General features: G+C 39.7%; 1 protein-coding gene across 1 annotated transcript in view; it reads right to left on the bottom strand.

Moving 5' to 3' along the window:
• The window catches only part of CLVS1 (clavesin 1), a 160,501-nt gene that overhangs the window by 86,281 nt on the left and 52,090 nt on the right, over positions 1–22,130 (bottom strand). The window contains exon 2 of the mRNA XM_007085004.3: positions 1,488–1,662. Coding sequence (XP_007085066.1) covers positions 1,488–1,662 — 175 coding nt within the window. The remainder of the gene's footprint in view (positions 1–1,487; positions 1,663–22,130) is intronic.

Raw genomic sequence — 22,130 nt, 5'->3', positions numbered from 1 at the left:
TCTTATAAAAACAGAGCTAGAATCACAGCTACTTATACGTGTATTGGATTATCTTTTTTAAAATGGATAAAATCAGATGAAGCTTGTACCACCACAGAAAACCCTGGAACTATGGTCAGCATAACTATAGAGCATGAAATAAACTTTGCAGCTTCCTTTAAAACTCTTTTTGATAAAAGCTGTAAGGAGAGAGAGATCAGAGGTTCAGTGATTTGGATAAGAGGAGTCTGGACAAAAGGAGTTAAAGCTGAGAGAAAGTGATCGATAGTATAGAGCTGACCAATCCATGATCCGGTTGGTTAAGGCAAGGCAGGACACTGCCTGTAGTCTAGAAATGCGAAAGCAACTTCCAAAACGTGTCCCCAGTACACTGCACGATGCAGCCCCCCAGGATAACGTGGCATTAGTGGAAGAGGGTGTATTTGCTCCTCCTCTTCTGAAATGCCCGTTCTATTTCTCCTACCCTTGAAATAGGAAACCATTTCAATAAAATAAGATCCATTCAAGAAACCTGTTTATCAGAGGCCTACGAGGTGCTAGAGATCTGTGGGAGGCCCGATACGAATAAGCCACAGTTCCAGAAACAGACCCATCAACCACCCATCACACTAGACGATGATGAGTGGTGGAAATGGGTCTCCTACTTTTGCACTTCGAAGAGCAAGGGTAATGGCTGCTGATCTGAGAATTAGCAAGTATTTATTTTTCTACATAGCTTCATGTCACTGCCATCTTTGGGGAGGGTCACCGCATTGAGTCATTCTTCCTTCAAAATTAAGAAGGGACATGGGTTTTATCTGTGCTGATTCTGAACCTTCCCGAACTGTGCCTTTACTTTGTACTGTAATAGTGTTGTCACCAGAAAGCTACCCAGCAGTGCCCTTTGAGTTTGTTACTTTTCACAGAATCACTGGCTTTGAAAAGTAGAAGGAACCCCAAGACTGACCATCCCGACCTCCGTGCAGCACAAAACCCCCTTCCCCAAAGTCCTGACAACTGGTCACACAAACAATACATAGAGTTTTGTCTGTTTCCTTTGTTTGCACTGACGTGGTTTACTTTAGTACAGACACTCAAGCACAGTGCATTCTGGGAAATGAGGGTCCACGGGGTGCATTTCCAGAGTGCAACACTGTTTCTAGAAAGAGTGGAAGGCCCCCATGCCACCTCTACATAGGGCGTGCTCATAGAGCAGATGTTTTCTAGTTTTAATTTTTGTGAACTCTCGGATAATCTCTGAACTTTATTCATAATTGCTACAGTAGGTAATTTGTGCCTGTGGTAACAGTACTTTAGAGTTGTTAATGAAAACGAAGACTGACTTTTACAAAAAGTCTAACTCAGGCTGGAGTGAAAATATGGAGGAGTCACAGGCGAACTGCACCGAAGTTTTCCTTTCCTATTCCAAAGGACAAATATTACTTGGGTTGGAATAAGACAAAAGTAGACTGTCACACAGTCCCGTACTGTACGTTGGGTGAACATACCTGCAGCCCTTCGATAGCCAGTTTGAGGATTGAAGGTGTCAGTTTGGAGGCTTGTTTGAAGGAAAAATTACTCCAGTCTATGATTAAAATGAAGCCATTTATCTGCAGCTCTGGATCTTCGATAAGGACTTCCAGGGACAGCAGGATGGCACGGAGGATGTCTGTGAAGGAGTTCCTGGAGCCAAAGCACAAAGGGGAGACTGTGTGTGAGTATCAGCAGGCGATAGCATGTTGTGAGGAGAGGGCTGGTCGCCTCATGCCGCTGCCCCATAAGCCCAACCTGCAGGGTGATGCAGGTGTCCTGTATCCAAAGTGACCAAAAATACGTTTGCTAAACTTCACAGGGACAACGCGGCAAGAGTCACAGGATGGGGGCCTCCCTCTGATACAACTGCATCAGCACCCCGAACTTTAAAGTTATTTCTCTTTAGCGTTTCCATTGGTTTCCATACTCTGTTTCTGGCACAAAACTGATTGCATTTCCCCGAAATGCATCCCTTACCCGTCTCTCTCCCTCGCAGAGCTCTGTCAGCTTCTAGGGCGAGGACTGGGCCACAATCTTAGTTGTATCCTCGACACCTAGCTCCTCAGTGAATCATCGCTGAACCAATAAGGTAAAAACTGCAATCAGAGGCACTTATTTTGATTAAATTCCTCATTGTTTTTGTTTGCTTAAAACAAAAGCAATTTTGTTTGCTCGTTGCTTAAAATCTTGCTGAAAGTATAAAAACACCCATGCAATTGAGGCTATTTTCTAGCTTCAGTTCTGGGTGAGAGAAAAATAAAGCAGGAAGAATAGCTTATTTTCATTGAGGGTTTGCAGAGTATGATTCAGGAGGGAAACCGCTTGGAGTACCTCGGTAACTATGACAACAGGCAGACCGGAATGCCAACGAGAGTGACGTTCTCCAGTGTTGTATGTGTTCCTCCACGCCATATATTCCCATTCACCAGATGATTTTTGGGTGAGATAATTTTCAGACATGAGGAAGTTGATGCCAATTTCCTTCTGCTAATTCTTCCAACAAATTATCTGAGCTATAAATCAAAAATCTTAGAGAACCTGTGAATTCAGTGTCTTTTTTGATAAGTAGGAAAATGTAAGCTTGGATGGCAAGTGATGGCAAAATTCCGTATTTTCTTCAGGCTACTATTAAAATCAGAAGGCATCTCCTTTTGTGAAAGAAGTATGAAATGATCAGACTCTTGGGCATTTCAACCTGGTTCAAATTCTAACCCAAGCCTAATGATTCCGGATGAGAAATCAGGAAGATTTCTAATAGTAAATCAGTAAGAATTTACTGAATGTCTATTAGAAGCTCAACATTGTGTTTCATACTCAAGATTATAAAGTTATATGTTGTATTTCCATTTTCAAAGAGCGCTTAATTTAGCTGGGGTGGGCTAGGAAATTATGGACGTGAGTTGAAAGGATCAATAAAATTTGAGTCGTCAGGGAAGAGTTTGTGGAGAGATGAAGGCTTGGGATTAATCTTAAAGGATGGATAGGATTTTGATGATGATCGAGAGAAAGGGAAGCGAGACATTTCAGGAAAGATGGGTGACGATAATTGAAAAATGAAGATATACATATAGCCCATTCTGTTTCCATACAGTTCTTTTACTAAAAATTTCTTTCTTACATCAAGCTAAAATTTTTCTTCCCCAAATCTACCTATTGGCTGTAGTTCTGCTATAAAAGAAAACACCTCAGGTCTTCCATATTTCATACCTTCCACTCTGTAAGCATGATGATCATGATGCCCCATGTAATCTCTAGGTTAAAAAAAAAATATTAGTAACTTTAACCGTTTCTCATAGGAAATGGTGTTTAATACTCCCCTCATCATTATTGTTTTCTTTCAGATGTGTTCTCTTAACGTTAAGAGCTGTCAGATTCCTGTTAATGTAGGATAGGTTTTCATCAGGACTTTTTGTTTTTGCATCCACATCAAACATTAAATGAAGACCAAAGTCCTTTTCAGACATACAGCTTTAGGGACATGTGGTTGGTTCAGTCAGTAGAGCACGTGCCTCTTGATCTTGGGGTCGTGAGTTTGAGCCCCGTGTTGGGTGTAGAGAGTAGTTAAAAATAAAATCTTAAAAAAACCATACAGCTTTGTATTCAGGAGAAACATTGCTTTAAGGGGAGCATGGGACTAAAGATTATGAAAATACGGAAGTGCCTAATAGTAAACTGGAAACTACCACTGGGGAATTAGAAAATCTGACCCTGGATAAGCCTTCTTAAGAAGAGCACACACATGGAGAAGGTTAGGACTATAAGGCAAAACCTTAGGTAGAGCCTATTTACAGTACTGAGTTGAAGGAAGAAGAATTAAGGAAATAAAAGATAAGAGAATGGAGATAGTCCTGAGTTACAAAAAAAAAAAAAAAAAGAGTGTTTCGAGAAATAAGGGTATGATAGATTGCAAATATTACTACTTCTTCCTTTGCCTTTTGACATTGCTATGATTAAAACATGCTACAGCTAGCATGCTGAATTGAAGAAAAGGGTGAGGAACACAGATCAGTGACTTCCCAGCCAACTAACAGATCTTCATGAGAACCAGAACTACCCAGCTGAACCCAGGCTGGATAAACTCTAGCTGTCCTACAAATGTGAGCAATAATAAGTGATTACTTTCTTCAGCCACTGAGTTTGGGGATGGTTTGTTATACAGCAACCGCTGTCCAATATCAGTAGTTAACTAAGTCAAATGCAACAGTATAATTTGAGAGATAACACCTCTTCTCATCACGTATCCTCTTGAATCCACTCCCAAGAAAAGGTATCGAACTCTGGAAATGGGGAAACCATTTCATGCATTTTCAACACCAGAACCTTACTGAAGGATAGGCATTGTCAATGCATGAAGTATTATATCCATGGGATGATCTCAGGAGAAAAGTGAAGGGATTCTGGACTTCATTACAGTTCCCCAATGTTCAAATGCTTCACTTTAACAGAGGAACTGGATGAGCAGGAAAAAGTTGAATGGATTATGTTTCAGGTCATAACTTTAAACCCCCGGTGAGGCATCCAACCTCACCTCATGCCTTAGTTGTGATGATTATCTTGAATTCCTTACTTCTTGCCTTCCTCCTATGGAGTTCCTCATCTTTTTCCTCATTCCTCCTTACAACACTGTTGACTTGTGAAATCCTCCCAGGTTTTTATAATTTAAAAATACCTCTCAGACCAAATACTTTATGCAGATACTCTGCCCTCAAGGAGGTGCGGCATAAATCCCCGCTCCCTAAGTGTGGGCTGAGTGTGGTGACTTCCTTCCAAAGAGTACAGTACGGAAAGGGAAACAAGTATAAGCTGGAGAAACCTCCAAGCCCTACCTTGGCCCGGCGACTAGGGTCCCCAAACTCAGCGGCTGAAGAAACTAATCATTTATTATTGCTCACATTTGTGGCACAGAGACAACTCATGTTGATAGTCTTATCCTTTGATATGGTGATGAAAAAGGTACTTTACCCCTGTGATCTTCTTGCAAAAAAGCCATAATTCCAAGTAAATCAAGAGGAAAACATTAGACAAATTCCAACTGAGGGACATTCTACAAAATGCTTGACCAGCATGCCTCAAAATTGTCAAGTTCATTAAAAGGCAAGGAAAGTCTGACAAACTGTCACAGCCAAGAGGAGCCTAAGAAGACATGAAGATTGGATGTAATGTGGTATCTTGGATGGGATCCTGCGACAGAAAGAAGATACCAGGTAGAAACTAAGGAAATCTGAGTAAATTGTGGACTTAGTAAACAAAAATGGGTCATATCAGTTTATTAGACATAATAAATTGTGGACTTAGTAAACAAAAATGGGTCATATCAGTTTATTAGACATAATAAATACACCATACTAATGTAAGATGTTAATAATAGGGGTAACTGAAGGCAGGGCACAGGGGAAACTGTGCTCTCTTCCTAAAAATTGTGTAAATCTAAAATTGCTCTAACCAAGAAGTTTGTTTTTTTAAAGTTTTTATTAGAGTTTATAATCTGTTGTGGTAAGTTTCCATGAATCTTCTAACAGGGTTTCTAAGCAAACCAAAATGGTCATGAACAATTCAGCTACTTTAAGTAAATTGTAGAAATGAGAACAGAAGTCGGTTATGGATTGTATCAGTTTTCAATTGACAATTAAAAGCACAAATGTGATAATATATGTGAAAGCACTATATGAACTACAAATTGCCAATGGAATGTAAAGAACTATATTACTAACCAATAGAAACCTCCCCCCACAAAGGATAATATATTTATATTAATATCTATATTGATTAGGACGTAGTCATGGTTTATCTAAGGGTTTTTATTATTATACTGTGAGCACTTAAAGATTACAAGCAGTGACTCATTTTTAGGTCCTATTGTTTTTATGAGCTGAGCACCCAATATTGTTACCCGAGGCTTTACAATTTAGCAAGAGCATACTACAAATGGGACGCAAAATAGTGGAGATAGTAAGCCTTGTATCAATGAGAAGACACTTAAGCTTCAAGAAGTGATTCTTTTGTGCTTTGAAATTTCAGTGGAGATTCTAGAACTTAGAACCTAGATCCTAGACTCCCATAAGGAAAAAAAAAACCCTGCTACATGTGATCAAATAACCATGTAAAGATATGATAAGGTTGCCAGTGACACTCGTTCTTAGGAAGAGCAGTGAGAAGCCTCTTAATCATTCTGAAGTCACAGTGTATATTCCTATTCTAACTTTTCTACTGCAGCAAGAAGTCTCTTAATATTTGTAGTTAAAGCTTTTTGGCCAGTTCTATCTCAAAATCTCTTAACTTCACACTCAATGTCATCAAGTGTTTAGTTTTTTTCTTGGGAAGTTTTTAAAGTCCTCCTTAAACCACAAAATGCTTTTGCAAATGGCTAATGGCTAATGGCTAATGGTAGCTAAGCAGATGGCTACCAAATATCTATGTTCTATTCACAGATGCAGAAACATTGTAGCTGAGCATGCTTCTTTATGTCTTCACCCCTTTGAAGCTTCTTTCAATGTTAATTATCAAAATAACCATGGCATGGCTTTCATAGTTACTGACTACACTTTGCCCCTTATCTGGTAAGGATGCCCTGGCCGAGGTGGAGAGGAACACGTGCTCCATCCGTTGATCCTCTGGTGCATTTTTGTCTCTGGACAGGGGAAGAACTCTATTTTAGTAAAGGGACCAAAGGACTTGTACTTCAAGGCTTGACATCCCGGCTGTGCCACACACCAAATATGCGACCACACTCATAGGAGTCTGGAGTTCAGTAAGGGGTAATTTCCTGCTCCTCCATGAGAAGGTTGTTGCAAGAATTATGCAAAATGATGTGTGAAGAAGCTTTGTGAAGCACATCCCAATAGGAGGCAGTATTGGTACTTGCATGAATTACAGGGATAACCTTTTTGTCCCACTGATCTCATGGAGGTGATGATAACAGGACAACAAGAAATGTACAAACTGAATCGTGTTCTATCCAGAGGAACTTACTTTCTCCTCTTCTAAAACTGAGGGTTTTCAAAACATGGTCTGAGATGGGACTTCTGGTGATATATTTTCCTAAATGACTTCTAATAATTCCTACATGAATCAAGGCTTAGCTGAACGATGTCTGTGTGTCATTGTGCGTTGAGGAAAATGAACCCATATTTCTCAATGAGGTAATCAAGGAACAGTGAAAAAAAATGTGTTTTGAAAACATTAGGTGCAAGGAAGATACTAACAAAAACGTTTAGCTTTGCTGTAGTAGACTTAATATTTGCAGGCGCTTACTATTCAATTTATTTTCCTAAATGTTAGCTGGAAAGTAAATTAGACAATTACTTTTCTCAGCAGGGATGATCACTGAGGGAACAGAAGCCTGGATTTAATTCTGCCTCACATGATTTGATGAGGCTCATGCTCTCAAGAGGAGAAGAGAAAGGGAGAAAGGGAAAAAGAGATGAGGGAAGAAAAGAGAAAGAATGAGTGAAAAAAAGGAAGAGGGAACATCTTGCAATTAACTTATCATCTATTAATTTCATCCTATTCCGGTCAGTGAATAGGATTTAGGTTAACATAAGAACACAATTCCTTGTAACACCAGAATAATGAGTTGCCTATTGATTTATGATTAGTTGCAGTATGGGAATATCTGGTTCTCAAAGCCTCTGCATCAGATAAAAGGAATAATGTATTCAATACCATTCAAACATAACATATGGGGCCCTTCCTGTGTGTGGAGTTTTAGATAAGGGGCGAGCTACAGCATATCATCTGCTTTCAGAATTTTTAGCGCAGTCCGGGTGACAGATTCTCAAGTTAAATGGAGTGTAGTTTATACAAACAAGTACAACCCTTTCAGATGTTTGTCTAGCTCTACCAAGTATGGCAACAATACATGGAAAGAGGATGGGGCTGTCATCTCTGGTCCAAGCTCACCTCTTCCCCAACCATTTGCTTACAGAGGACAGAGCACAAAAGGGTAATAATCTTGTCTAAGAACGGGACCCTCACTTAGAACTCATGTAGAGAAAACAGAGATAAAAATGGTGAAAACAGTGTTTTGTCACTCAAGTAAAGCTTGAAGATAAGAGGCCGTGTTTCTGTAGACCAATCCCGACAGGCCTACATCTCGAGATACAGACACAAGAATGTCAAGTATTCATACCCGACATTCAAAATGGTACTGGAACTAAAGCTCACAATTCCAGTCGGCCAGCGTCCTTCCTTTTTTGTGTTTCTGTGGCAAATAAGGGTACAAATCGTGTGCGTGTGCACCTACAATAACTCACCGTTTAGAGTTAATTCTCCTAGAACTTGTCTTCCATCCCGTTCAGTTATTTTTTTGTTTAAATCAAGAAATAGTTTGAATAAATAAAACCTGTGTTTTCATCACATTTGATCCAAATGCTTCTGAAGTCTCCCCCAAATTAAAAATAATTAAATTAACACCAAGTGTATCTATCTGCTCACTTAAACAGATAATATAATTTCTCATCAATTAATGTCTTCTTTTAAATTTCTGAAGTAGCTGGAACTGGATAAGGAGTCAGGAGGCATTCATTCAAAGATTTAACAAAAGTTCAACTTTATGGAAAACACGTAAGATAAGAGGATTTTTTTTTTTTTCCTTTTCTGCAAGTACATGGGAACTGGTAGGAGACATTTAAAAATATGTATATGGGAGGCAAATGAAGCAGAATCATTAAAAGCAATGAGATTTAGAGTTGGGCAGACTCTGATTCAAATCCTGGCCATTCCTGGCCATGTGAGCTTCGTAAGTTATTTATCTCTCTGTGGTTTCGTTTTCTCATCTGCAGAAGAAGGATCATAGCAACTCGCCCACAGTACTGAGAAAAGATCACTTATGGCTGGGGGACTTGGGACATCTTCAGCTGGGCTGTGAAGAATGGGAAGGTTTGGACACTGGACAGAGAAGGGAAAGGGAAGAAGGAGCCATACAAACACCAGTAAAAGTTGAGAGCACAGAGACCAAGTATTGGGAGCCAGGGCATGCTTGCCTATGCCATGGAACAAAGAGAATAGAATGTAGAAATATGGTCAGAAATGGGGTTGTGGCTTCTTCATTCCGCTCAATGGGAGAACTACTGAGTGTTTATGCAGTAGGGGGAAGCAACGGTAGTCATGTTTTAGGAAGATTTGGACTGGCAACAGGGACTGTAAATTGGAGTCAGGAGACTGGAGTCACACAGCCCAATTAGGAGGAGGTGACAGCAATACATTAGGCGAGAACTGAATGGAAATTGTAGAGATGTGAGAAGAACTGGGAAAGACAGTACTTAGGACTTAGTTACAGATTAGATGTAGGTGTGAAGAGAGGAAAGACAGGGCTACTTAATAGGACAAATGTCAGGTAAGAAGTGAGTCACAGGCGCTGCAGTTGTATCTTACAGAGGTTCTTACATAGCAATAATCAGCACCCAGGACAGCATACAGTGTTGATATTCGTATTAATATGATTTGACACCAAAGCTGTCAAGAGGGTGCCTGGAAGTACATGGTTGTTTGGAGTCTGAATTCCTGCCACACAGGTGATGAAATACCACTTTAAATAGATGCCATGTCTGCAGACAAGAATATTTCCTGTTCTATTTATAAAAGACCACTTGCCTCTATAGCCTAGACTATGAGCTCACCAGAGCTGGGAGTGTATTATTTGTCTTTGAATCCTTGGCAATCACCAGTACCTACACATAGTGGATACTCAACAAATGATGCTCGGTGAAGGAAGAAAGGCAGGTAGGCTAAACCAACCTGTTAGATGCTTCGAAACAGTGAAAATACACAAAAGCCACTTTGAGAACACCAGTGGGTAAATTTTCCTCCGCATCAATGTCTCTTATGCTCATTGCTAGAGGTAGTGGTGTCAGATGCGTGTCCTTAAGCACTTTCGCCATTATGGCTCGCATTTATAGAATAATGTGCTACTAAGCACCATGTATCCAAGAGGGGGAAAGGAAACTAGGCTTTATGATTAGATTTTGGCTTAGGAAAAGACCATGCATGTTTTCAAATAAGGTTAGTAATGGCATTAATTAAGACCAAGAAAATGACAATCTAGAAGAGTTAATAATAAATGCTAGATGGGGATGTTTCTAGATAGGAAGTCTGGTATACCATAAGATTCTTAGCCCACTGGGAAAAAACTCATCCCCAAATACCACTTAAAGACAGCCTGACATGCAAGTGAGGAAAAGGTTTATTTCATCCAGCTCTCCAGATAGGGATTGATCCAAAGTCTATAGGGAGCCACAGAAGAAGAATTAAAAAACCACCCTATAATGGAAATGAATTATGAGCATTCCATCCATTACTAAATGACTATGAAAAATTAATTTCATGCTTCTCTCTTCTGCTAACTCCCCTGGCTGAGAAGCTGCAGAAGAGTAAAAACTAGGAAGAGTCTCAAGATTGCAAATAATTAGTACCGCGTATTTAATACTATGCACAGAGCTAGGATCATATCAGCCTAACTGAGGTCACAAAGAGCAAGATCCCCCTTGATGTGAGGGAGTTAAGGTGGATGGTCACATTACTCTTACTTCCAATGGAGTTCAAGTGACATTTATAGATTTTGCACAGGGTTCATGGTTATGGACTAGTCACCACGTGAACTAGAATATTCTTTCCTATGAGTCTGTCTGGCTCTTATTACAACAAAATTGCTTTCAGGATAATACACTGGACAGTAAGGTGAGAAGGTATTTTAGAAAAACAACCATCCCATAACAGTGCATTGCTTTGAATGATTTTGCCTCCTGAGCATCTTCCCTTTCGTATGCTGCTGTCACTCTTGCAATCAAGAGTATCCTTTCCCAAATTACAAACTTGATAATAGTGTGCAAGACAACTTGAATTAAATAGTACATTAGCAAAACAACCCTATAGATGTTGCATTTCACGGAAAGCACACCTGTGACTTGAGTTGGAAGTATACAACATCTTATAATTTTAATTAATTCAGAAAATTGCCTACTCCGATGAAAATTCCAAATCTCTGTGCTTAGTAAAGAGGTTAACAATATCTTAAAACCAAGAAGTCCCAAGGCTCTAAAATTAGTTGTCTGTAAGTAGGAGTCTCAACCCTGAAAAATATGGATAATTCACATCAGAATATTTAATGGAGACTGAATTTGGAGAGTCTGCAGTCTGATTGAAGTTTTCAAAGTTGGTTTATCCTTTCCCCTTTTAAAAATTCTAGCCCTCTTAATCATAAGCTACTGAAACAGCAGCAAGCAATCAAATTCACGAAAGATGAAAAGGAGAGAGCCACAGGAAATCATTATGTAATAGAAAGAAAAATCTTATTTTCGGAGATGGTGTATTTTTATATATTTATTATCTACCCTGACAGAGATGTAACTTGTTGGCTCATTTTTGGGTAGACATTCTTCTACCTGGCTATCAGCCTTCAACTATTTTATCTTCCTTAAGACACTTTAAGGTTATTGGATTCTTGGAGAGAGAAGGATAGAAGGTGGCTGTGCCTTCAAAGCTATCAGGTTCAGAGAGACTCTTAACACCATCTATACTGTTTCTGAGTTTGAACACCAGTACGGCAAGCCTCATGAGGAAAATTTGGGTCTTGATCAACTCCTAAAATGCTTAGTGATGGTTCACAAATCATAATAATGATAAGAGGATTGAACATGCTTCTGAAACCAGGATAAATATATTCCCATGGCCTGGAGAGAAAAAGCTTTTTGCAAATACCCCCTATACTGCTTCTGCAACCGGACATGTGGTTAACTTCAGCAGAAAAACAAAAAACAACCTTTTGGACATTTCAGATGACAGCTGGAGCCTAGAGTCCTGTGACTTTATAATAGAGAATTGGCAAGAGAAGACGTGTCAGAATAGAGATATGGGAGTTTCTAGAATTCTCCTTGAGAAAGATCCACATGCACCCACACACACTCCACCCAGCCCGAATCAGGCACGTAATGGACACTGAAGGGTGGTAATCCTTCTCCCTGGACTCTATAAACCAGTGAGCTGGGAGCTCTGATGGACGCACTTACTGAGCCCCAGCCAGAACTCCTTATTTCCACTCTGCTTAATTCTAGGAATCGGAAGTGAAACAAAAGGTAACACGTAATATGTTTATAAAAGAATAAACATAGGCTCATCATAGCTGATGTAACAATACAATACAAAGTACAGGGCGCCTGGGTGGCTCAGTTGGTTAAGCATCCGACTTCGGCTCAGGTCATGATCTCACAGGCCATGAGTTTGAGCCCCGTGTCGGGCTCTGTGCTGACGGCTCAGAGCCTGAAGCCTCCTTTGGATTCTGTGTCTCCCTCTCTCTCTCTGCCCCTCCCCTGATCATTCTCTCTCTCAAAAATAAATAAACATTAAAAAAATACAATACAAAATAAAATAAAACAAAACAAAAACCCCCCAAAGAATTGGCTGACTTTTCCTACCTGAGGTAGAGTGTGCTTGGAGAGGATTTTGCCCTACAAGGTGACTTTACACAGGGAAACTCTGGGGAATTATTTTATGGAGCTGGTTAAAGACAACATTAGTTTCTTTTACTTAATTACATCACAGATTATCACTTGGCAATTCTCTAAGCAATTAGAGCCAGCGGTTATTATTTATTGCTGCCACTTAGTAGCTACACTGCAGGAGATACTGTAAAACATCAACATACATTTATCTTCAACATAGGTCCAAAATATCCTACTCTGAATAGCAGAACAGAATTTGGAAAATGCGTTACATATGTATACAGACACATAACTTACATATTTAAATATTCACACAAAGAGAAAATACAACATTTTGGGACTTGGGATTTTGTTCCTCTTTATTGTAGGAGGATTTCAGTGCCTATATTTATTCTAACAAAATCTCAGAGACTGTAAGGGACTACTTGGAAAGATTAGCAGTTTAATTTCCAAAGAGGAAAAGAGGAAAAAATTCAAATGCTCAGGCTCTGGAAGGTTCTATCTCAAGTTTATTCTCTGGCTTTAATCCTTGCCTGCTATAAATTGATGGGCTATTATCCATCCCTATTCTATTTATTAAACAAGGCACAAGGAGGGTTTTCCTCATTCTGGTTCATAACGTTCCCAGAAGGAACTGAAACTTCCTGTCTGCTTGACCCACATTCAGGAATTGGTGATGGTACTTACGCACCTACATAATTCTCTAGATCCTGAAGCAACACGTCAGCACTGCTTACATGTACTTGCTATGTACAAGTAATTGCTGACCAAAGCAGGCCAGAGTACTGGGAAAGCTTGGAAGGAGAGTGGATTAAGATGGAGACTGGTTCTTCCAGAATGGATTTACAATTCAAATAGAATAAGGCAACTGACCTTGAGTAGCAATCTTTGTGATTACGTGGTGATCCTCATTTAAAGGTAAGATCACTTCCTCCCACTTGGGGGATGTCTGGTAATGTGTGGGGGGGAGGAATTGATGATTTCCACATTATTTGGATACTGCCACCAGCATTTATTGGGCCAAGGCCAATGATGCTAAATATCCTGCAATGTGAAGTACAAGCCCCAGAATTAGAGCCCATCCCAAATGCCTGCATTTTTTAAATCTTAAATAATGAGGTTCAGAGCCAGAGAAGATCAGAGAAACTACATCAGCAGTTAGTTGCACAGCAATAACTAGGTTCCTGACTCTTGGGTCCAGTGTGCCTGCTATATCCCTGAGACTCACAGAACATTCAAAGGAAGAAATACTAACTCAAATGGGAAGCTGGGCAGTGTATGGAACGAAGAATATCTCCTGCTGTTTCTCTGTTGCACTTTCTTCCTCTGTGCCTAGACTGTTCTTTCCCTTCCCTTCACCAGGCCAACTCTTTCTCATTCTTTAAGCCCTAAGACAAATGTTACTTTCTCCGGGCGACTTTCCTACCACAGGAAGTAGCAAAGTATTGACAAGGATTGACAAGTATTGTCAAGGTCCCACCTTGACCAAACTTTGGTCAGGCTCCTCTGAGCCCTTTTTACCTGGGCCTCATGCTTGGTCTACATCCTCAGCCTACAGAACCCAGTTACAGTAAATAACCCTGCTAAGCCAGTAAACTGAGAATCTCTCCAGCCTTGAGATCTAGTCAAACTCCTCTCTGCACCACCCATCCCTGACACGTAACCAAGTTTCTCTTGGTAATGTTCCATCTACTACCTTGCCCTGCCTGTCGGCTGTAAATCCCTACTTGCCCCTGTTGTTTTCCGAGTTGAGTTCAAACTCTCTTTCCTATTACAATAGTCTTGAAAAAAATAATTTTTTTCAGTGAAAAATCTTTCTCTTGTAGTGTCAATACATACATGTCAAATGGATGAATTCCTGATAGAAGCTATCTAGATAGATGTCCCCACATGGGGAAAAAAGCCTGGTGGATGAGCTAAAGGAACCCAGAATGACTGCAATGAAGAATCTGACCCTGAAGAGCTCTCCTGTGCTCCCAGGGACGGGTGCTGGGACAACCATTGGGTCCATTTGTGCCAACGAGCCTTCTCTGCAGCTAAGGCAGCCCGTTGTGCCAATCCACGGGCCAGGAAAAGGTGGAACACTTTGAGGCTTGGAGAATATCCTTGGGGGTATTCAATTTGCAAAAGAGACAAGCTGGTACCTGGGGGGTTACATGGACAAAATGAAGGGCTAGGATACTCTCAAGTAGAACAGACCTTTCTGGTTATTATTCCATACTGAATGGACACATTCTTTTGTACTGACTCATGCATTCTTCATGGACACATTTGTCATTGTTGAGAGACTGAAGAAATCCATTAGAAAAGTCCACTCTGGTATTTGTTACTTATTATTTAAGCAAGAAGACACAAATTCCTCAAGAATCAGTAGGAGAGCATCTGTTTGTTATTCCGCCCCAGATACTGTGCAATGACAACTCACATATTCTTTAATTAGCCTAATGTGAAGTTGTCAAGGAAAACAAGGTTTACCTTTTTTTTTCCCCTCCATACTAATCTTGAAACTTCATAAAAGAGTAACTTCTCCATTTATCTGACTCTGGCAATTTGGACAGAGTCATCTCAGAGGGGCACAGCGCTTACTGTGAGGTTCAGTAAGCCAAAGACACAGTTTTGGTCTGGCTGATTTTCATTTTGGCTAATCTCAGAAGAAAGGAGTGGAGCTGACATTTAAGGGTCACCAACAAGTACCAAGTGCCACGTGTCATGTGCCACAATTGCACATACACAAGCTCAGTACCCTCACAACAATCCTATGAAGTGGGCATTAGTGCACACAAGTGCAGAAACTGTGCCTTGCTGAGGTCACTGATAGCCACACAGCAAAATGATGAGCAGAGATTAGAACCCAGGTGTCCAATGGCATAGTCCACAGTTTGTTCTCAAGGAACCATGAGCAAGGTATGTGGATCTGACCCAAACATTCCCTTCAAAAATAGGTCTTGATGCTCAAAATATCTTCATAAATAAGGTAAAGAGGAAAACCTGTTTGCAGCTGCCTGGAGAAATGCCTGTTCTAGAAGCTTCCCTTAGCCCCAAATGTCTGGGAGTGAACAACATCCACCCAGGCCATACTTTTGGCATCCCCGTGGCTCCCAAACCTCCCAATTCTCCAGGTTCCCACTTGCCCCTGTTGTATTTGGAGTTGAGTTCAAATCCTCTGTCCTGTCCTTCCTCCTCTGCAATGCAGACTGCAAAGGATTGAGAGTTGGTTACGTTCTGTGATTGACTGACTGGTGATTCTGCTTTAAAAGCACACACGCAAAATGCTTGTTCAGCCAGGTTTTTTAAAGAGTTGTGTCTCTGACTGTGGGATGCTTCCTATAGTTAAAGAATTTTCATGGTAGGAATGGAGAAAGAAGGGTTCCAGAATCACCTACACCCCAAGTAAAACTCTATTTAAGTTTTTTTAAAGGTAATTAAAAAACATCTTCTCTCCATTCCTACGCAGAAACTAGGAAGGCCTATTAAAGCAACAAGAAAGCTACTCCTTCTGGCTAAAAACCATGATTAAGTGGTCCCTTCCCAGACTTTCCCCCCAGATCTCAACACACAGATCCCTGTCCATCTCTGCACAAATCTACTCCTTCCCAAATTCCCATCCAGTCTGCCTAGAATGGCTTTCCAAAATTGCAAGTGGTTTTGGGGGCTGAGATGTGTATCATCTCCAGGGTTCAGTACGGGACGGTGCTCATAACTAGTACTATGTAAGCTAGAAGAATAAGGGAGATCCAAATTCAGCTCTAGAGATAGGGTACAGCGGCTCACAGCCCAGGTGCCTGTGATGGCCAGGCAGGGCTTGTGAATGAAGGAAGCAGGTTGGGGGATGCAGCCCCCCCGGCAGGATGTGACCATGGGGAAGCCCCCAGTTGGCACCAAGAGCAGTTAGAAATTGAGATTTCTAATGTGAATCTCATCGACTGACAGGTCTGCTTCTACCATTTGGGCAGCCTGGGAAAAGAGTACAAATGGGGGTCCATATACCATCTGTCTAAATATTTCAAGATTAGAAACTAAGTCAACAGATTGTTAAATAAAATATGTGCTAACCCCTCCTCTAACAGATATACCTGCATGACGACCCGGAAGGCCAGGTTCTAATTTAGAATCTGGGGGATCTTTTTAATTCCATGCTCAATTGTAGTACTACTGAGAAAGCCAGCCCCCGAGCCTGAGTGCACCCACCCACTGCTCTTTTCACCCCTGGCTCCATCTGATGTAGGCTGGGCCTCGCATGCAGGGAGATCGACAGCCCAGTTCATGTGTCTAAGCTCCAGACATATTTTCTACAGTCAGTATTCTTTGGTTATGTCTCAAGCCTGGAGATGCACATTTGCACACTCTGGGGGAAGTCACATCTGGAGAAGAGATCCACACAGACCTTGGAAGTGGGTTTGGGATCATTTGGGCAGACAACTCTGGGCTTGTAGATTCCAGAGCACAGTCTAGAAGGAGAGGGTATGGACTCCAGTTGGGCACTTCTCCTGGTCCTACAAGCTTCTAACCTTTTTGAAAAGGAGCACAACTTTAGGAACAGAGGAAGTTCCCCTAAAATGTGAGATCCAGAACAGGAGCCCATTGCTGCCAAGTTCTAAGGACAGTACCATGGCCAGCTAATTCAAAAATTTGAAAAACATTGAGTGGGCCATGCAAATGCTTGTTGGCCACCAGTTTGTTGCCACTGGTCTAGGCTGTGCCTGTGTTTTCCAAACACTGAGTTGGAAACAAGGAAACCAGGTGTTGCCATTGGCTAAGTATATATACTGAAATAAATTACGTTACCTCTTCAAGGTTCAAGTTGACCACTAGTAAAATGAAGTGCCTTGCACAGTGGATACAGAGTTCTTACATCTAAATTGATTATAGCAGTCTTTTTTAGCATCATTAAACAGAGATACACCTTTATATTTATATCATAGAAATAAGCAATCTCTCCCTCTTCAATTTTTTTAACACATATCAACTTTACAGGGTCTATAAACTTGGTCATATGCTATAGACATAATAAAGTTACAAGAACCTAATATTCTCTCTGTGGTAGAGTGGTTGGTAATTTAGTCCTTTAAATGATGAGGACTTGATTTTAGAATAACAGTCATAATAAACCATTATCAGCAACTGAAAATGTTTCTTAAAGCAAAGCTTAAGAGCCATTTCCTTTATATCAACAAGACAACTTGGGGCAAAAAGAAAACTGTTGAAAATATGTCCATAGTAAAGAATATAAATAACAACTTAAAAAATTTTTTTAACTTTTATTTATTTTTGAGAGACAGAGCATGAATGGAGGAGGAACAGAGAGAGAGGGAGACAGAATCCGAAGCAGACTCCAGGCTCTGAGCTGTCAGCACAGAGCCTGACGCAGGCCTCAAACCCATGAACCTGAGCCAAAGTTGGGTGCTCAACCAACTGAGCCACCCACCCAGGTGCCCTGTAAACTTTTAAATAATAATACTATAAATATTCAAGATTGCTTGGGGAAATACTTAGATAACATACACATAACTAAAATAATAATAATAATAATAATAAAAAGCATATGTATTAGAATGGCCAAAATCTGAAATACTGGCACCTCCAAATGCTGGTGAGGATGTGGAACAGAAGGAACTTGCATTCATTGTTGGTGGGAATGCAAAGTGGAAGACACTTTGGAAGACAGTTTGGTGGTCGCGTACAAAACTAAACATACTCTCGTATGATCCAGCGATCGTTCTTGTTGTTGGCCCGAAGGAGTTGAAAATGGATGCCTACCCAAAAATCTACAGACGGATATTGAAAGCAGCTTCATTTATAATTGCCAAAACATGCAATCAGTCAAGATGCCCTTCAGTAGGTGAATGGCTAAACTGTTGAACTTCAAGACAGCAGAATGTTTCACTTATTTTTATGTGTTCCCTTATTGCTGAGTGAAAGAAGCCAATCTGAAAAGGCTACGTATTGTATGATTCCAACTATAAGACATTCTGAAAAAAAGAAAAACAATGGAAACAGTAAAAAGAGTGATGGCTGCTAGTGGTGGTCATTGGGAGAGGGAAGAGTAGGTGGAATACAGAGGAATTTTAGGGCAGTGAAAATATTCTACGATACAATCATGACGGATACTGGCCATAATGCATTTTTCCAAACCCACAGAATGTACAAGAGTGAACTGTAATGTAAACTGTGGACTTTGAGTGATTACGGTGTGTCAGTGAAGGTTCATCAGTTATTACAAGTGTACCTCTCTCGTGGGAGATGTGACAAGTGGGGAGACTATTCATGTGAGGGGGCAGGGAGTATATGGGAAAATCTCTGTACCTTCCTCTCGACTTTGCTGTGAACCTAACACTACTATAAAAAAAATGTTTAAAAAATCAAATGTATATTTTATTGAGCACAACCACAAAAGAGAAAGGCCTCATAAGGTCTTCTACTTGTTATGATGAAAAACTTAAAATCCTCAATGTGTCTGATGTACCCTAGCTTCATAGATTTGTGATCACTTCTACCCTGTTCTTACTCCAGTAATCTACTTGGGCAGCCTCTGTCCTGAGGATACTCAGACCTTAATGGTGGAGGTAGGTTTTCAGTTCTCTGCTCCCAAAGCTGGGCTTTGCATTAACAGGAAACACACTGTTGACATAAATCTTTGCAATCACGTTCAGCTTTATACCTTAGAAGAGGAACGATGGTGCCATGTCCGGAATTCTGACCAAATTTGGAACCTATCTTTGGATCAGACATACTGGTCGGGCAGTTTGGAGTGATCTGAGCAAATTAGTTAGACTTTGGACTGACAGGCCTTGGGAAAGGTATAAAAGAAAGTAAAAAATGACTAAATATTGATACTGGAAAGGCGAAAGAGGCCTGCACACAGTATACAATATGATTATATATTGATTTGACTTGCTGGAAATGGCTGGTTAGGAAAGGACATAAATAAGGGGCAAAGAACATTTTTCAAATGTTTGGAGATGACTTTCTCTTCTTCCTTCTCTATTTATTGCGTCTAGAAAAAGAAAGAAAGTTCTTAGATTACTGTTTGGAAGATTCAGGTTGGAAGAAAAATGTGCTGGCAGTGACGATTGCTCACGATGTGAACAGATTACTGAGAGATTTACAATCAATTTCTAGTGACCTTAAGACATTATAGAATTTTAGATCTGTTCCAAAGCCTTCATCTTTATACATGAGGAAGAAATGAGGCCTGCAGGATACAGTTAATAAATATCGGAGCCAACATTTGAACTTCAGTGTCTGAATATCACAGAGGGAAGGGACCTAAAGATCATCCAATCCCTAGACAGCCAGCAGGATTTGTTTTCCACCAACTTTTCATTAAGAAAATGTCCTGGCACAGGGTGCCTGGGTGGCTTGGTCAGGTAAGCGTCCAGCTTCAGCTCAGGTCATGATCTCATGGTCTGTGATTTCAAGCCTTGCGTCAGGCTCTGTGCTAACAGCTCAGAGCCTGGAGCCTGCTTCAGATTCTGTGTCTCCCCCTTTCTCTGCTCCTCCCACACTCACGCTCTGTCTCTCTCTCTCTCTCTCAAAAATAAATAAACATTAAAAAAAATTTAAAAAAAGAAGGTGTCCTGTAAAATTAAAATTTTCATATAATTTTTTTATGACTTACATGTTACCATCCTGTAGAATGTTCTACACTTTTGTTTTCTTTTTATGCCATTTAATTTGTTCTTCTTAAATCGGTTTACCAATGTTTTCTCCCAGTCTGTATCTTGTATTCTCAGCCCTTTCACCCAGGCTTTTGCAGAAAAAAAGTTTTTAATCTTGATGATGCCCTGTATACCATTGCTGTCCCTTTTATGGTTCGTGACTTTGATGCAACTCTGAGAACACTTTGCCTATCCTAGAGATTTTCTCCTATTTTTTTCTCAAAGAATTTAATAGTTTTTTGTTTTACATTTGAATTTATGATCTAGTTTGCATTAATTTTTATGCAAGATGTGAGGTTTAAATTGACTTTTTAAAAAATCTATGTCCAGTTACATCTGCATTATTTCTTAAAAAGGCTGTCCTTCTTCCACTGAATTGCTTTTGCACCTTTGCCAAAAATCTTTTGGCATATTTGTATGGGTCTGTTTCTGAGTTCTCTTTTTTGTTCCATTGATTTACGTGTCTGTCCCTCCATCAATGCCACACTGTGGCTATATAGTAACACTTCATATTGGGTGCTGACTGATTCCTCACTTTATTCCTGTTTGTCAAAATTCTCTTAACTATTCTAGATTTTGTGCCTTTCTATGTAAATTTTAGAGTAAGCTTGTATATGTCTACAGAAAAACTTACTGAAATTTTGATAGGTAGTACATGAGGTGTGTATGTTAAGTTGAGAACTTTACCAGGTTGAATCTCCTAATCCAAAAATGTGGAATACGTCTCCATTTGTTTTGGATTTCTTCGGTTTATTACATCAACATTTTGCAGTTTTCAGGATTCAGATCCTGTACATGTTTTGTAAAATATATACCTACATATCATATTTTATTTGGAGCTATTGTAAATTGATACTGTATTTTTAATTTTGGTTTCCGAGAACTCATTGGTCATCCACAATTCAATTTTATGTGTTGATCTTCTATCCTATAAGCTTGCTGAACTCACTTATTAATTATAAGAGTATTTGTAAGTTCTTTGAAATTTTCAACCTGAAACATCATGTAATCTACAAATAGAGGCAGTTTTATTTCTTCCTTTCCAATTTGTATTCCTTTTATTTCTTTTTCTTGACTTACTGTAGTGGCTAGAACTTCCAGTACTATGTTAAATAAAAAGAGTGAGAATGAACAGTATTGCCTTATTTCCAATCTTAGGGAGAAAACATTCAGTCTTTTACCCTTAAGTATAATTAGCTGTAGGTTTTCTGTAGATTCCCTTTACCGAGTTGAGGTGATTCCCCTCTATTCTTAACTTGCTGACCTCTTGTTTTCTAATCATAAACAGCATTGAATCTAGTCATAGCTTTTTCTGTGTCAATTGATATAATCATAGGAGTTTTCTTCTTTAGCTTGTTGATGTGGTGAATTATGTTGCTTGAATTTTGAATGCTGAACTAGCCTTGCATATTCAGAATAAATCCCATTTGGTCATTACGTATAATTCTTTCTTTACTCAGGGGTTTCCATGTGCTAATACTCTTTGACGGTTTTTTAGTCTAAGTTCATAAAAGGCATTTGTGAGTAGTTATTCTTTTCTCTACTGTCTGGTTTTTCCTCAGGATAATATGGACCTCCTAAAATTAATTGGGGAATGTTCCCTTCTTTTCTTTTTTCTGGGAAGTGATTATATAAACTTGGTGTTAATTCTTTAAATGTTTGGTAAAATTCCCCAGTAGAACCAACTGGACCTGGGGGATTCTTTTTCAGGAGCTTTTAAATTATTAGTTCAATTACTTTAATGGTTATAGGGCTATCCAGATTATCTATTTCATATTGACTGAGTTTTGTTACTTTGTGGGTTTTGAGGAATTGTTCCATTTTTTTCTAAGTTGTTGAATTTATAAGGGTAAAATTGTAGAAGTATTCCTTCATTTTCTTTTTCATGGCTGTAGAATCTGTAGTGATACCACCATTTCATTGCTGATATTGGTGATTTGTGTCTTCTCTTTTTATTTTGTCAGTCTTGCTACAGGTTTATCATTCTTCTTGATTTTTTTTGAAGAATCAGCTTTTTCGCATTGAT

Source organism: Panthera tigris, chromosome F2 (assembly GCF_018350195.1).
Source record: "Panthera tigris isolate Pti1 chromosome F2, P.tigris_Pti1_mat1.1, whole genome shotgun sequence".
Taxonomy (NCBI): domain Eukaryota; kingdom Metazoa; phylum Chordata; class Mammalia; order Carnivora; family Felidae; genus Panthera; species Panthera tigris.
This window is presented reverse-complemented; position numbering and strand designations above follow the sequence as displayed.